This window comes from Drosophila tropicalis, unplaced genomic scaffold (genome assembly GCF_018151085.1).
Source record: "Drosophila tropicalis isolate 14030-0801.00 unplaced genomic scaffold, ASM1815108v1 contig_9, whole genome shotgun sequence".
In the NCBI taxonomy this organism is placed as follows: domain Eukaryota; kingdom Metazoa; phylum Arthropoda; class Insecta; order Diptera; family Drosophilidae; genus Drosophila; species Drosophila tropicalis.
In genome coordinates, this window is record NW_027173398.1 from 237,793 (window position 1) to 255,245 (window position 17,453).

A 17,453-nucleotide genomic window follows, 5' to 3' on the forward strand; every position below is an offset into this window, starting at 1 on the left:
AAGATTTCCTGTGTAGCTGGTGTTGTAGAGGCGTCGCAAAAGTTCCTCACAGGGGGTCTGCGTTTTTAATTCGTTGATAAGGAGTGTCCTTAGTTCCGGCCAGGTGTTAGATTGTCCGATTTGTGAGAGTCGTTGTGCTTCTCCGGTAAGCTGCATCTCGATAGCACTGAACAGTATGTTATGCTGCCTTATATCGTGGGTTGGATATAGGTGCATAATAAAATCGATCCTCCTTATAAACGACGTCAGATTTTCTGGAGCTCCATCGTAATTTGCCACTTGTCTTAATGAAGACAGTGCTTGGTTGAGGTGGGCTTCTGTGAGTTCTACAGCCATTGTATATCTTTTAAATTTTTTGATTTTTCTGGATTTTAGTGATGGTTTGTTTTGGTTTTTTTTTTTTTCTGTGTTTTAGTGATGGTTGTTTTGTTGATCTTCTGGGTTTTTTTGTGGTGTTTTGTTTTGTTAATTTTCTGGGTTTTGGTTATGTTTTATTTTGGATTTTGGTTTTTTGTTCGCACACAAGTTGGCGGTTTTTGTTCCTCAATTGGATTTAATAGTTGTAACACACAGTTAATATTTTCGCGCACAGTTGGCGTAAATATTTTTTTCTTTGGTTGCAACGCACAGTTGATACTTCCGCGCACAGTTGGCAGAAAGTATTTTTCACTGTTGTAGACTTTTGAGCACTACCCGTAAATTCTTGATGTCGGATCGGAAATTTATTTTGTAGTGATTATTCACTAATTCTATGTAACGCACAGATAACAGTTCTACACGTCGCACGGATAGAATAACAGTTCACTACAATAGTTATTCACCAGTTCTATGTAACACACGGATAACGATTCTATATGTAACACGGATAGAATAACTTTTTTTTTTTTTTTTTTCCAATCCTACCGACTGCGCCAATTAAATATTCGATTTTCTCGATAAGGAAAAAAAAGATATTTTTCGTGAGTTAAGTAACGTACTTTATTATTTGAAAGGAAACTTAGAACTGATTACAAAAATGTCTTATGGTTATATTTATAGCTAAATTTGGGAGCCCTTTGGTGGCGTGGTTGATACTTCGACGATTTGATTGGTCCGACTTTAAATGCTGAGTTAGCGTTCTCACGCCTTTGGTTGTTAGGGGGACAATTATTATTTCAAGTGTTCGATTGTTTATGTTAATTTTTATGGATTAGCGTTCATACGCTTTGGTTTTGAGGGGGACAATTGTTTACGTTATGATTTTTAGGGGCCGAAATATTTATATGTTATTGGGTATTGGAGTCGGATATATGACTATATATTCTTGATCAGCACGACGAGACGAGTTCAACTAGCCATGTCCGTCCGTCCGTCCGTCCGTCTGGATCAACGCAAACTCCTCCTAGACCGTAAGAGCTACAGAGCTGAAATTTTGCACCTAGGCTTGTATGTACTGCTGGCGTTGTATATCTCGGATTCAGCCGGATCGGACCACTATATCATATAGCTCCCATACAAACCCCAAAGTCACGAACAGTGACTTTTCTCAATAACTTCGTTATTTTCTATGTTATTATCGTGAAACTTAATATTAGAGAGTTTATTACGCTTATAAACGACTGTGCCAAATTTGATCAAGATCGGATGACTATATCATATAGCTCATATAGGAACGATCGGTCGAAAACAGTGACTTTTGTAAATAACTTCGTTACTTTTACCGCGATTGCTTTCAAATTAAACATTTGTTAGTTTAGTTGATCTTTTAATGACTGTGCCAAATTTGATCAAGATCGGGTGACTATATCATATAGCTCCCATAGGAACGATCGGGCGAAAACAGTGACTTTGATCAATATCTTCGTTATTTCCTAATTTGTAGGCCATTTTTTCGCAAACAAAAGCCTTTTTAGATAAAACGTTCTTCCACATTGATGGCTAATACGTAAGGAAAGAGTTACCAAAAAAGTAGCAAGGGTATACAAACTTTGACGCGGTCAAAGTTAGCCCCGGCCCTCTGGTTTTTAGTTACTTAGTTTAGTTCGACTAAAAAATACTGTCTACCTTTGATGACCACACATACATACATAAGTACAAATGTATGTATGTGTATGAATATGTACATATGTATGTATACATACAGAGGCTACATATGTACATACTTATGTACATGGGCAAAACTGTGATAAATTCAAGCTTAAGGCAAAGTCGAAGTTCCACATACACTCTGTATTTTTTATTGGAACGATAGTGTATGCATATATTCCACCTTCAAACTAAATCAATCATATTTTTGAATATTATTCTAAGTATTTTTTTGTCTTTCCATGTCTGACGATCCAGTTACGTGTTCTCCACTCTTCATTGTGCACATTCTCCAATAGCTGTCACAGACAGCGTTGCCAAGTCTACGTATTTGTACGTAGATCTACGTCAGGGCCCGGCACAAAGAGAGCGCTGAAAAGATGTAGTTGTATGTGTGCGCTTGCTTGTGTGCGTAAGTTGCTTTACACTGCGCAAATTGCATGTGACCAAAGCAAGAAAAATTAGAAATGCGATGGAAAACCAATAATTTTGAATTAATATTTTTTTTGAAACTCAACTATTTCCTTTACTTCTATTTTATTTGGATAACTTTTTATCCAAAGGAGATCTTCTAAATGGCTATCAGTTAGACTGTTTCGATTAGAATTTTTAATTAATTTCATTGTAGAAAATGTAGTTTCACAAATATATGTATTTATAACATAATTCAATAATTCAACAATAATTCATAATTTCAATTAAAACCAGAGGGCCGGGGCTAACTTCGACCGCGTCAAAGTTTGTATACCCTTGCAACTTTTTTGGTAACTCTATCCTTACGTATTAGCCATCAATGTGGAAGAACGTTTTATCTAAAAAGGCTTATGTTTGCGAAAGAATGGCCTACAATCATAGGAAATAACGAAGATATTGATCAAAGTCACTGTTTTCCACCGATCGTTCCTATGGGAGCTATATGATATAGTCACCCGATCTTTATCAAATTCGGCACAGTCATTAACATATATATTAAATTAAGAAATGTTTAATTTAAAAGTAATCGCGTTAAAAGTAACGAAGTTATTTACAAAAGTCACTGTTTTCGACCAATCGTTCCTATGGGAGCTATATGATATGGTCACCTGATCTTGATCAAATTTGGCATAGTCGCTTATAGGCGTAGTAAACTCTCTAATATTAAGTTTCACGATAATAACACAGAAAATAACGAAGTTATTGAGAAAAGTCACTGTTCGTGACTTTTGGGTTTGTATGGGAGCTATATGATATAGTGGTCCGATCCGGCTGAATCCGAGATATACAACGCCTGCAGTATATACAAGCCTTCGTGCAAAATTTCAGCTCTGTAGCTCTTACGGTCTAGGAGGAGTTTGCGTTGATCCAGACGGACGGACGGACGGACGGACGGACGGACATGGCTAGTTGAACTCGTCTCGTCGTGCTGATCAAGAATATATATACTTTGTATGGTCGGAGATGCTTCGTTCTATGAGTTGCACACTTCTGACCAAAATTAATATACCCTTTTTGCAAGGGTATAAATATAATCTCATAATATTTTTGCAAAAGTTGCCAGTTACATAAAAAGAATAAAGGCATTAATTTTTTTCATGTGTAGCGATCGAGCAAAGCGACATAGATGTGCGAAATGCTGACGGCAACTAAATCAACCCTCATGCTCTGTGTCAGGTCTTCGGCAGCCGTTCGGTTACACGCATACGAGGTGCCGAACGTGTTCGTCCCCCGGGGGATTTGATCTACGTATTTCGAAGGAGATCTACGTATCTACGTACGAAGAGACTAAAACTACGTACTTTCAAAAAATATTGAAAAAAATTGTAAAACCCAAAGTTTTTGGGTAATATCAATATATTATGAATTAAATGAAAACCAGAGGGCCGGGGCTAACTTTGACCGCGTCAAAGTTCGTATACCCTTGCTACTTTTTTGGTAACTCTTTCCTTACCTATTAGCCATCAATGTGGAAGAACGTTTTATCTAAAAAGGCTTATGTTTGCCAAAGAATGGCCTACAATCATAGAAAATAACGAAGATATTGATCAAAGTCACTGTTTTCGCCCGATCGTTCCTATGGGAGCTATATGATATAGTCACCCGATCTTGATCAAATTTGGCACAGTCATTAAAAGATCAACTAAACTAACAAATGTTTAATTTGAAAGCAATCGCGGTAAAAGTAACGAAGTTATTTACAAAAGTCACTGTTTTCGACCGATCGTTCCTATGGGAGCTATATGATATAGTCATCCGATCTTGATCAAATTTGGCACAGTCGTTTAAAAGCGTAATAAACTCTTATTAATATTAAGTTTCACGATAATAACATAGAAAATAACGAAGTTATTGAGAAAAGTCACTGTTCGTGACTTTGGGGTTTGTATGGGAGCTATATGATATAGTGGTCCGATCCGGCTGAATCCGAGATATACAACGCCTGCAGTATATACAAGCCTAGGTGCAAAATTTCAGCTCTGTAGCTCTTACGGTCTTGGAGGAGTTTGCGTTGATCCAGACGGACGGACGGACGGACGGACATGGCTATTTGAACTCGTCTCGTCGTGCTGATCAAGAATATATATACTTTGTATGGTCGGAGATGTTTCGTTCTATGCGTTGCACACTTCTGACCAAAATTAATATACCCTTTTTGCAAGGGTATAAAAAGATGATATGATTTATATTGGGTTAGCAGCTCTAAATTCCGTTTTCCATATGTTGACGTTTTTTCAATGGGTTAGCAGCGCTAAATTGCAAAAAAGATTGGCAGAGCTTACTTCAGAATTTGTGCTTGAAATTGGAAGTGAAAAATTTATGTGAAAAATGGAAATTTTAACAAGTGACACCGACGAAGAAGCAAACGTAACTCCAACCAAGAAAAGGAAAGTCCACTACGACGCGAAGTACTCAGAAGCTTGGGAAAAGAAGTATTCCTGGTTGACGAAAAGCAGTAAGGGTAATGGTTTGTCATATTGCAAATCTTGCAAATCAGACCTCAAATGCTGTTCAGGCAAGAGGGATTTAGAAAAGCATGAAGCTTCGTTAAGCATAAGAAAAATTCGAGAAGTATGTATAGAGTTGCGTTTTATACTTGTTAAGTTCTTGTCGTGTGTCCACGTGCTTTTTGTGCTCTTTTTATGTATATGTACGTTAGTATTTCCTTTAACAAATTGTTATGTGAATAATTTACTAAACAGTGTTTCATGTTGGTTTTTATATGTTATTTTAATTGTTATTACTTTACTCTTAGGCATCGATCAACCAACTATATTTTCTTTATTGCCTGAGCCGTCAACTTCTTTTAAAAATAAGGCTAAATGTGCTGAAATACACATTTGAAAAACAATCTTTCCTTTGCTTTGGCGGAAGATCTCAGCAGTATCATACAATCTGTTGCTAGCGATCCCAAAGTCGTACATTTACTAAAATTTGGACGGACAAAGGTTCAAGCTATAATAACATCGGTAACTGGACAAGTGGCAGAGGACGACTTAATAGAACGGTTAAAATCGAATAAGTTTTCGCTTATTGTCGATGAAAGTACAGACAGATCTACAACGAAACATCTCGCTCTTATTGCAAGAACTGCAGTGGCTTTTAAAGTACAAGATACTTTTTTGGAGCTTATTGCAGTCACTGACAGCTCTGCCACGGCATTGCATAATGAATGCAAAAAATTTTTTCAAGAAAGGGACATACCATATGAGCAGAACATGATAGGATTTGCTGCAGATGGATGCAATGCAATGTTTGGCCAAAACCACTCTCTTTCGCAACTGCTGAAGAAGGATATTCCGAATTTGTTTTTGATGAAATGTATATGTCACTCATTTCACCTCTGCGCTTCTTATGCTTGCAAAAAATTGCCAAAAAAAGTGGAAGGATTTGCAAGAGATGTCTATAACTTTATATCAAAAAGCCCAAAACGTATCGGAGACTATAAGGAGTTTCAGTCTTTCGTTAATGTGAAACCACACAAACTTTTACATATTGGACAAACAAGGTGGTTATCTCTGCTTTAAGTAGTTGAAAGGCTGTTAAAACAACTGCCTGCGTTAAGACTTTACTTTCAAGGAGCTGCATTGAATGACCAGTTAAAATCTGCAGAGCCGATTCTCCAAATGTGCTTAGATTCGACGACAGAACTGTATTTGGAGTTTCTGAAATTTGTGCTGCCCTATTTCAACAATTTAAACAAGGAAATGCAGTTAGAAAATCCAAAATTGTATTTGTTGTACGAAAATCTTCTTACAGTTTACAAGACAATAGTTGAGTGCTTTCTAAAATCGGAGTTTTTATTATTACCTGATGAAGAATTACTAAAGATTGATTTCGTTAACGATGAGAACCACTTGCCCTTAAAAGATATGTATTTCGGAGGAAACTTTGCGGCTTTGTTGACAAAAAAAAAAAACATAACATGGAACGAGATAAAATCATCGAGACTCAAAACTCCTGCCTTCAATTTTATATTGAAAGTTTAAGGCAACTACAAAATCGGTTTTCCTTTGAGGATGAGAAGCTGCAGAAAATGAAAAGTTTACACTTCTTAAATCCAGCGACAATACTAAACAATAGTTTGAAAGCAAAGCTACCATCTATTGCACATTTGGGGCAAATGTTTCCAGGTATGTTTTTTATTGTCTTATGAACAGAATTTTTAATTAGTTCTTATTATTTACAGGATTGTGTTCACAAGATATGACGGAGCTAGACCGCGAATGGCGACTTCTCCGGAACATTAATTTTCCCTTCAAAGAGGAGGAAGCGGTACCGCCAGACGTCTTTTGGCGTTATGTTTCAAACGTAAAAAACGGAAATTCAACCCACATGTTTCCCTTCTTGACGGAGTTAACCCAAAATTTGCTTGTTTTGCCACATAGCAGTGCTAATGTTGAGCGTTTATTTTCAGAAATTAATTTAATTAAGACAAATAACAGAAACAAATTAGAAACGGAAACTTTAAAAGTATTGCTTCACACCAAAAGTCGAAACACCTAAAATATTTTAATCAAAACATGTATAAATTTTTGTAAAACATGTACATAAATTAATATGTATAATTTAAACAATGTAATTTGCTTTCTAAAATGACAAATGAAAATAATAACAACGAAGTACAATACAGTTAATTTAAAAATTTAATTTTTTTTACTGTTTTTAAGCTTTAAAAAAAGTACGTAGATCTACGTATTTCAGCAAAATTGTGCTATGTACAAATACGTAGATTTTGGAGCCTGTCTACGTATTTCTCAAATTTTGACTTGGCATCGCTGGTCACAGAACTTAATTTAATTATTAGTATCCGTTTTTTTTTTCTTTTTTTTTTTTTTGTACATACATATGTACATTGGCAAATACATCGAATAGTAGTTCGTTATAAGCAAGAAACGTACATATATTAAGACCAATCTTTTATTTTTATGGGTATGTATGGGCAAATCTTTTAAATTTTTCACTATTGCAATGGCAAGATGTTAGGCTTTAAATTTTTTTAAATTTCAGCCAAAGGACGGTCTGAAATAGTTATTATACATAGGTACATTATTGTTTGTGTAAGTTTATGGCCCACTTTGGTAATAAACGTAAAACAATTAGATATGTATATTTTTCTGACTGTTCACGCCACCGGGTGAACAGCAGTGAGCGGCGAAGAGCAGTGAGCGGTGAGGAGTGAGGAGGGTTTTTTTGATCCTCGGCGTCTACGGTCACACCAGGAGGAGTGACTTGATTTTTTCCAATGGGCACCGCCATCACTAAGAATCGAGCCTTTCACCCGAACACCCGTTCTCTTGCATTTTTTTACGATTTGTTAATCACTTTCAACCCGAACCATTTCCGTGTGTGCCGGTTTACCTGTGAATATTATATAAATAATAAAACCTACATTTAGTTAACCGAAGTTTCTCGTGCGTTTTAATTCACCACTCGCTCACCACAAACTGAAGAAATTGGCACCCGCCAACTCCTTGTATTTCATTTGGATCCTTCCGCCCCCCCACGAACATTGGTCCTTCGAGCCGGATATCCTTCCGCTCCTCCAGCTTGCATCGGCGGAATTCCTGATAAGTACAAAATTTCATTATTCATTTCATTTACATACTACTAAAAGTGTGAGGTTTTCCCGCTTCTCCATAGCGACCTACACACTTTTACATATTGTATGTACATACCTGACCTGTTCCAAGGTTTCATGGTAGTTCCTAATCCTTAGCGTGATTGTCCAACGTTCTCATTTTACATTCCACGATTATCCATTTTCATTTATGTTTTTTTTCCTCGCACTTGTCCAAATCCACCTTTTTTACATATGCATTCACATGTACATGTAATTTCCACAGCTGTTTGCCAAATCCGCGTAAAAGTTTAAAAAACAAAAAAAAAATTATTAAAGTGTTATAAAAAATAGGGAAAAATAAAAATCAAAGTGTTCACCGCGTTTTCTTATGTGTTGGAATAATAATCTTTAATGCCAAACTTATTTCCACACGCGCGTATCTACGTACATACATACATCGTCACCTGTTGATGTACGCGCATATGTACATACATATCCATATACATACAATCCCTTCGCACATTTACCACGACACAAAAGGCAAAAAAAATATTCTTTTTTTTAAATAGCACTTCACGTATGCACCGCGATTTCTTGCGCGTTCGAATTAGGTGCGAAATTAATTTCCTCACGCGCGTCTTTGGATACCGGTGCACTTGCTTACATACGTACATACATACATATGTATATGCTTACATAGTCATACATTGCACATACATATGTACATATCCACAACGCATAATACATTTCGGTGTCGCGCATTGATTTAACACAACCCCACATCCAATTAAATTACAATTACTTACGTTTTTTTTGTTGTTGTGAACAACGCGTGTGCATACATATCTATACTCACCTGTGTACTTATGCATGTACGTACACACATAGATCAAAGCATCTGTCCATATGCATTGATCGGTTGTTTTATTTGCGCACAACACTCGCTTGTTTTTCCGCACAACACTTGTTCTTGGTTTTTCCGCACAACCACAAAAAAAAAATTATTCACATACATAATTAAACAACAAAATCAAAAACCAAATATATAAACAGCGGCCGACAGCTGTTTTCGGAGTAGTGGTGACACGTGAGTCGAGTCGTGATATCGATAGGCGGCTCAAGCGCGCCAAATTTAAATCACATTATTTCCGATTCTCTTTTTTCGCCTAATTATATATCCGCCCATATTTATAAAACAATACATATATATTTTTCCAGCATTATCGTGCCCACATTTATATATCCGTCCATATTTATAAATCATTTATATAATTTTTCCGGCCAACTTTTTGCGCTCACATATATATATCCGTCCATATTTATAAATTATATATATAATTTTTTCGGCCAGTATTTTGCGCTCATATATATATCCGCCCATATTTATAAATAAATACATATATATTTTTTCCAGCACTATCGGGCCCATATTTATATATCCGTCCATATTTATAAATTATATATATAATTTTTTCGGCCAGTATTTTGCGCTCATATATATATCCGCCCATATTTATAAATAAACACATATAAATTTTTTCCAGCACTATCGGGCCCATATTTATATATCCGTTCATATTTAAAAACTATATATACAATTTTTTCCGGCCATTATTCTGCGCACACATATATATCCAGATCCAGATTTATATAAAAACGTATTTTCCTTTTATCCTATACATCTTTGTTTATATATTTCATCCGTGTTTTGTTTTATACGTACTCCCATCGGTAATTTTCAATCCGCATTCGTGCGTTCGTATATTATTCCGCATCTATCCCCATTAAAGAGGCTTCGTTTCCGAGCCACACGCGAGAAAATTCTCCCGCAATCCTGCGGTGCACAGTGAGGAAGTTCTTGCGTCCCCATACAGTCCACTTCTCACTTCCAAAACAAAAAAAAGGGACGCGCACAAACGCGGTGTTCGTCGGTAAGCTCGTCCCCTGAGTATGTCCACGGAGCCGTCCAAGACTGCGCCGAAGTCCAACAGTCTTTCGTCTCCCTCTGCAACTCCGGAGAAGGTTCGGCCTCCGACAACTCCGGTGACCGTGAAGCGTACGGATATTTCGCGCAAGTTCTCGTCAGTTCGCAGCCGCAGCGAATCCCCAAGGTCCCGTCCGTCTTCGTCCAGCTTACCTGAGGGTCGCAGATTCTCGGTTAAAGACTCGAGGGAACACCAAGGTCGTTCCAAGCTTTCAACTCAGACCCAGATTCCGCACGTTGTTGTGACGCACTGTTCTGACGCTCCCGTCACCCGATCCGTATCACAACAGCGTAGAGAACACTCCAGAATGTCCCTTTCCGATTTCGTTATAGCGTGCGACGCATTGACTCTGTTTGAAGCTCGCGAGAGTGAAGCTCTAACTTCTGAAGTGCCCTTGTTTTCCATTAAAATGCACTTAGAGCAGCTCAAATCCCTTTGGTCAACTGTCGAGATGGAATACTCCCGTTGTCACAAGGCCTTGACAATCCAAGCCGACGAGGAAAGCTTGGCAAACATAAGCCACATCAAGGCGAAGCACGAATCCGCTTACGCGGCATATGTGCGATGCGGGACGTTGTTCGGAGAACGCATCGAACAGCTCTCGGTACAGATGACGACTCTTAGGCGTCAGCCAACCGCTCCGTCGGGGCCACCGGGGCATAGAGTTCCTCCGTGTGAGGTAGAGACATTTGATGGCGACAGCCTAGCATGGCCCACATTCCGCGATTTGTTCGCCGCCATTTATATCGCCAATCCGTATTTGTCACAAGTGGAGAAGCTCTATCACTTGAACGCCAAGACGCGAGGGGAAGCGAGAACCATCGTGGCTAAGTCCCCCCTGACGAATGAGGGTTTCCAGGCCGCGTGGGAGAACCTCACCGCACGGTACGAAAACAGCCGTCTGCTGGTCATGACTCAAGCCAGACAACTCCTTCAGATTCCCGCGGTGGCACAAGAGTCGGGCAAATCCTTGCGAGAGCTGCAGACCGCGTTTCAAGGGTGTCTTACCGCACTTGAGCGTTCGGGTGTTAGTACTGAGAATTGGGATGTCCTACTTATCGCCATCTGCACTAGTAAATTGCCGAAGGCCACAATCCTCCTGTGGGAGCAATCAGTGCCCAATAAGACTGTCGTCTCAACGTGGTCCGATTTGAACCAATTTCTTACCGATCGGTATCGGGTCCTGGATGCCACCGACGAACATAAGTCGGCCCCAAGTGTCCAAGCCATCCCCATTGGCCCCCGCAAATCCTCTGCAACGATGAAAGTCCAAGCGTTTCCAGCGAAAGCTCAGCTCAAATCGGCGTCTTGCAAGCTGTGCCATCGGGAAAATCACCCAATACGGCTCTGCCCTAGTTTCCTTGATATGCCTGTTCAGAGGCGGCTGGAAACCATTAGACAGCAGGGACTTTGTCTGAACTGTTTTGCCCGCGGTCATCAAGTGAAGGGCTGCTCCAGTGCGCATAATTGCCATACCTGCAAGGAACGTCATCATACGCTGTTGCATCCTAGTGATGTGTCCGTGCCCTCGCCATCCGCTGCGCAAGTCCCACCATCCAGCGTCACAGAGCGCCCGTCCGCGAGCGACCAGCTCACAAATGCTCAAAGTTATTTTGCATCTACCCCAGGCAGAGGCCTTTTAGGCACTGCGATTGTCACTCTGCACCATCGTGGTGTGGATCATCATATTCGGGCGTTGATCGACTCGGGAGCCGATTCAACTTTTCTCTCCGAACGCGTCTTCAGCATGGTCCAGCCCCCCTTCTACCCAGTAGACGCCGCGGTTACTGGCATGGGCCAGAGTGATGGAGGCTGCGCCGACAAGGTGTGTCTGCTAATGCTGTCTCCCCCGTGTGACAGATTGAACAAGATTGAGGTCTCCGCCCTGGTCGTATCCAAATTGTCAGGGGCCATTCCAACAGCTCCATTCCTTAATACGGTTCCGACGCAGTGCCTCGATCGCCCCCTGGCTGACCCGTACTACAACAAGCCCGCGCCTATTGACATGATCATCGGTGTAGACCTGTTTCCCCACATCCTCGGAGAACGGATCAAAAAGGATATTGGTGATTTTGTCGGGCTAGAAACCATCTTTGGATGGGTTCTGTGTGGGGCTATCACTCCTGACCCCCCGGTGTCTAGATCCGTTTTCGCGGCACAGACGCGAGTTAGTCCCGAAGCAAAGCTTGATGTACTCCTCACCAAGTTTTGGGAGGTGGAAGACCTTCCCGCAAAGCCGGAAAAGGAGGATGACGCATTCTGCGAGCGGAACTTCCAGGAGACCACCCAAAGGGGAAAGGACGGCCGATATGTTGTGTCCCTACCGTTCAAAGGTCCGAATAGCGTTGACTTGGGCCACTCAAGACCGATCGCGCTGGCTCAATTCCTGCGGAATGAGGCACGCCTTCTCAAGGATCCGGTTCTAAAAACGCAGTACGATGCCATTATTCAAGAATATGAGGAATTGGGTCATATGATTCGGGTGACGCCGCCTCAAGATGGGAAAACTTCTATCTCCCCATCATGCGGTGTTTAAGCCCGATAGCACCACCACTAAGGTACGCGTGGTATTTAACGCGTCGAGCCCCTCCACACAAGGCGTCAGCCTCAACGATGTCTTGCACACCGGTCCTACTCTTCAGGCCGACCTCACGCTTCAGGTACTGAAATGGCGGTTCTTTCAATTCGTTTTCAATGCCGACATAACGCAGATGTATCGACAAATCCGAGTCGATCCCAGGCATACCCCCTTTCAGCGGATCCTCTACCGAGACCGCTGCGGCAATATTCAGGATTACGAGTTACAAACTGTCACGTTTGGGGTTAACTGCGCGCCATTCTTGGCGATCCGAGTCCTTTTACAACTGGCACAAGACGTGCAAACGATGTATCCTCAGGCGAGCGAAATCCTTCGGAACTACATGTATGTTGATGATGTCCTTGCCGGCGCTCACACTGAAGCCGACGCTCGTCTCGCCATACGAGAGCTTCAAGCGGTCCTCCAATCTGCGGGATTCCCGCTTCGGAAGTGGACTTCCAATAAGAAGGAAGTACTTCAAGCCATTCCGAGAGAGCACCTGCTGCGAGAGGACTTTCTCGAGCTGGAAGACGCGAGCACCGCAAAAACCTTGGGTATTCGATGGCAAGCTGCTGAGGACGTCTTCTTCTTCACCACAGCGGACCCCCCTTGAAGGAGTCGATCTCCAAGAGGCAGGTTCTGTCTCATATCGCTAAGCTCTTCGACCCCGCTGGGTGGCTAGCCCCATTTGTCATCCGAGCGAAGATATTCATGCAGCAAATCTGGCTTACCGAACTGGGCTGGGATGATGCTCTGCCGCCTCTCCTGCTGCAGCAATGGCATGAATTCCTGCAGGATTACCCAGGCCTCAGTCGACTCCGCATTCCCCGTTGGCTAAACACCAGCGATAAGCTCTCGTGGGAGCTTCATGGCTTCTGTGACGCGTCACAGAAAGCGTATGGAGCGGCCCTATATGTGCGGGTTCGGTACGGCAATCAAGTAGACGTCCATTTATTAACGGCTAAGACCCGTGTAGCTCCAGTCAAAACAGTCTCGCTGCCTCGGCTAGAGTTGTGCGGAGCGGTTCTGCTAGCCGATCTCTGGGCGTCGATCGTTCCTGAACTTCCAATCCGACCTGCAACCTCCCAGTTTTGGACCGACTCTACCATCGTGTTGGCTTGGCTCAATAAACCTCCGTGCAGTTGGTCCACCTTCGTGGCCAATCGCGTATCCAGGATCTCCGAAAGCACTAGTGGCCAAAGCTGGTCACATGTGCGCTCCGAGGACAACCCCGCGGATCTGGCGAGCCGTGGAGTCTCCGCGGCCGAGCTATCGGCCAGCAGCCTCTGGTGGCATGGGCCGGACTGGCTCCAGAGAGCCCCCGAGTATTGGCCAACTCCCCATAACGAACTCCCAGACACCCAGCTGGAGCAACGGGTCCAGTGCCACACCACCGCGACCACGCTACTCGAGGACGTCAGCGAACGGTTCTCGAATTATGGTAGGGCTCTACGAGTCATCGCGTACATCCTACGCTTCGCCACCAAGAGGATTTCGACGCCTTCCACGGTTCGCCTCACCAATGACGAACTTCTTTCCGCCGAGCGCGCCTTGATTCGGACCTCTCAGCGGCGGGAATACCTCGCGGAGATACGGGCCCTGGGCGAAGGGCGACCCCTGCCATCATCCAGCACTCTACTCAATCTGAACCCATTTCTCGACCAGCATGGGTTACTCCGCTCCTGCGGACGACTCCGGGCCGCTGAGTCCCTCCGATATGATGAACGTCACCCTATTCTCCTCCCATATAGTACTCATTTCACTCGCCTGCTTGTCGCATTCGCCCACCGCATCACGTTGCATGGCGGCAATCAACTGATGGTGCGGTATTTGCGCACCAAATTCTGGATCCCACGGATAAAGAACATGGTAAAGTCCCACATCAAGGGGTGCAAGGTCTGCATCGTTCATCGTCGACGACTACAGACCCAGATGATGGGTGATCTCCCTCGAGAACGCATCACGTATTCCAGGCCCTTCACCCACACGGGCATTGATTTCGCAGGGCCGTTCGAGATCAAAAATTACACCGGGCGTGCGTGTCTCATAACTAAGGGTTATGTCTGCGTCTTTGTGTGTTTCAGCACGAAGGCAATCCATCTCGAGGCTACCTCCGACCTCACCACTGAAAGATTTCTGGCAGCCTTCTCTCGGTTTGTCGCACGGAGACAATGTCCACAGCGCATTTACTCCGACAACGGCAAAACCTTCGTAGGGGCCTCAAAGGCGCTCGAAAAAGATTTCCTGAACGCCACCAAGCTTGAAATAATGAAGGCATTCCCCCCAGCACATCCTATCCTGGCAGTTCATTCCGCCAAGCGCGCCCCACATGGGAGGACTGTGGGAAGCAGGGGTCAAAAGTTTTAAGACCCTGTTTTACAAGTCCTCGTCCACTGTCAAATACACCTTCGAGGAACTTTCCACTCTCCTGTGTAGGATCGAAGCGTGCCTAAACTCCAGGCCAATCTCTCCCATGAGTGAGGACCCAGAGGATCTACTGGCCCTAAGCCCGGGACATTTCCTGATTGGAGGACCACTCTTAGCCATTGCGGAACCGGAAATTCTGGTCGAGCCTATGTCGCTGATCAACCGATGGCAGCGACTAAAGGCAATCCAGCAGGCTTTCTGCCGCCGCTGGAAGAGTGAGTACCTCAAGGAGCTTCACAAACGGAACAAGTGGAAATCACCGACTCGCAGCATCCAGACCGGCGACCTCGTGATCGTGTCCGAAGATCATCTCCCCTCCAACGAGTGGCGCTTAGGGCGAATTGAGCGCACTCTGCCCGGGGCTGACGGCCTCGTCCGAGTGGCTGATGTCACCACCGCGCGTGGGTCTATCCGAAGACCCGTAGCGAAGCTCATTCTGTTGCAAGACAGCAGGAGTCCTGAGTCTAAAACCTTATCGTGACTCCTAATCCCTCTATGTTTCCTCCGAATGTCCTCGTCTCCGTGCATGTTTCTCGTTCCCGTGCATAGACTAATCCACTCCCCCATACGTAATTTCTTTCGTTACAGTTCATTCAGCTCGCCCTTTCATAGCGACATGGCCCCCACGCGTCTGCCGCACCACCGCAGCAAACGAGCTCCACAGGGCACGAACGTGTACCGATGCCGGGTCTGTCGGGGGGTTCATGCACTCCGGCAGTGTCAGCGCTTCCTAAACCTCCGAGGGGAAAAGCGGCTTCGGGCGGTGCTCATCAATAAATATTGTCCCAATTGCTTGGCCCACGAGCATTCATCCGACGCGTGTCGGACTCGCCATGGTTGCCGACGATGCGGGCAAAGGCACCATACCCTGCTCCACATGGCCGACCAACCGCCGAGACGACGTGCCTCCGCCCGGCGTCGCAGCCGATCACCCCCTCCAGTCGTGCTGCACCCCCGCTACAACCCCGTTCCCGATCATCGTCCGACCGCTCCGCTTCCCCAGAAGGCGCACCCGAGATTTCGTTATCCTCCCTGCTCCACGCCAGGACGACGACTGTCCTGCCCACCGCAGTCCTACGGTTGGGCAATGGCTCGAAATCCTTCGAGACCCGCGTCCTTCTTGATGCGTGTGCGGCTGAGAGCCGCATCAATCTCTCCTTTGCCCGGTCCCTGGGGTTAGCTGTGACCACGGTCGGGGTCGACCAAGCCTGTACGGCCGTCCTCGAGTCGAGGTCCGACAAGACGTTCCGACGGAACGTTATATTCCGGGTCGAAGAGGACTTGCTCATCCGCACTCCCATCCGGGAAGTGGCGGCGCCGGTCCGAGAGAAGTTCGCAACCCTGATCCTGGCCGACCCCTACTTCTATCGGCCGGCGTCGGTATCCGTGGTGCTCGGGGCAGACCTCTATCCTGAGGTCATCCAACCAGGCTGTGTGCCCGGTCATAGCGGTACTCCCGCAGCCCAGAGCACCGTGTTCGGATGGGTCGTCTCCGGCTCCTGTGGGATCTAGGCGCTCCAGGACGTTGCCGTCCCCCATCCTTTATATGTCCAGGGTGACAATTGCAACATGTTGCAAGGGGGGCGGTATGTTCACGCCACCGGGTGAACAGCAGTGAGCGGCGAAGAGCAGTGAGCGGTGAGGAGTGAGGAGGGTTTTTTTGATCCTCGGCGTCTACGGTCACACCAGGAGGAGTGACTTGATTTTTTCCAATGGGCACCGCCATCACTAAGAATCGAGCCTTTCACCCGAACACCCGTTCTCTTGCATTTTTTTACGATTTGTTAATCACTTTCAACCCGAACCATTTCCGTGTGTGCCGGTTTACCTGTGAATATTATATAAATAATAAAACCTACATTTAGTTAACCGAAGTTTCTCGTGCGTTTTAATTCACCACTCGCTCACCACAAACTGAAGAAATTGGCACCCGCCAACTCCTTGTATTTCATTTGGATCCTTCCCCCCCCCACGAACACTGACCAAAACTAATTTTTGGGCCGATGGTTCCTAAGTGAGCTAAATGATATAGACACCAATTTAACAAATATTATTTTGTAGTCAAATATTTGGAAATATTTGGGACTTACAGGAAGGCTAATATTGCGCGATCGACTCAGCTGTTGATCATAATGAATCATGGTCATGACATTATGGAAAGTCGGAAATGCTTTCTTCTGCCTGTTACTTGACTTTACATCTTTGAATCGTATGAAAAAGACATATCAGTAAAGGCTCCTGAAGAAGGCACATAGTGCTAAGCTAAGAGCGCGAGAGATTGGAATGTAAGTTTTGCTGAGGATGATGTCACCCCTTAAAACCATTACCGTCACCTTTAAAGCCGTATTCTCTCGTACATTTA

The 17,453-nt window shown here is 44.0% G+C and overlaps 1 protein-coding gene and 1 long non-coding RNA gene across 2 annotated transcripts; both read left to right on the top strand.

The window, feature by feature from the left end:
- Positions 1-4,888: 4,888 nt before the first annotated feature.
- On the top strand, positions 4,889-7,183 carry LOC137586112 (uncharacterized). The gene is made up of 2 exons (XR_011033690.1): positions 4,889-6,671; positions 6,728-7,183. It is a non-coding gene; the product is annotated as an uncharacterized lncRNA (long non-coding RNA).
- A 482-nt stretch (positions 7,184-7,665) lies between these two features.
- Positions 7,666-16,965, top strand: LOC137586111 (uncharacterized). The gene is made up of 2 exons (XM_068302121.1): positions 7,666-8,112; positions 15,680-16,965. The coding sequence occupies exon 2, from the start codon at positions 15,938-15,940 to the stop codon at positions 16,601-16,603; it is 666 nt and encodes a 221-aa protein (XP_068158222.1). The 5' UTR covers positions 7,666-8,112; positions 15,680-15,937; the 3' UTR covers positions 16,604-16,965.
- The last annotated feature ends 488 nt before the right edge of the window (positions 16,966-17,453 follow it).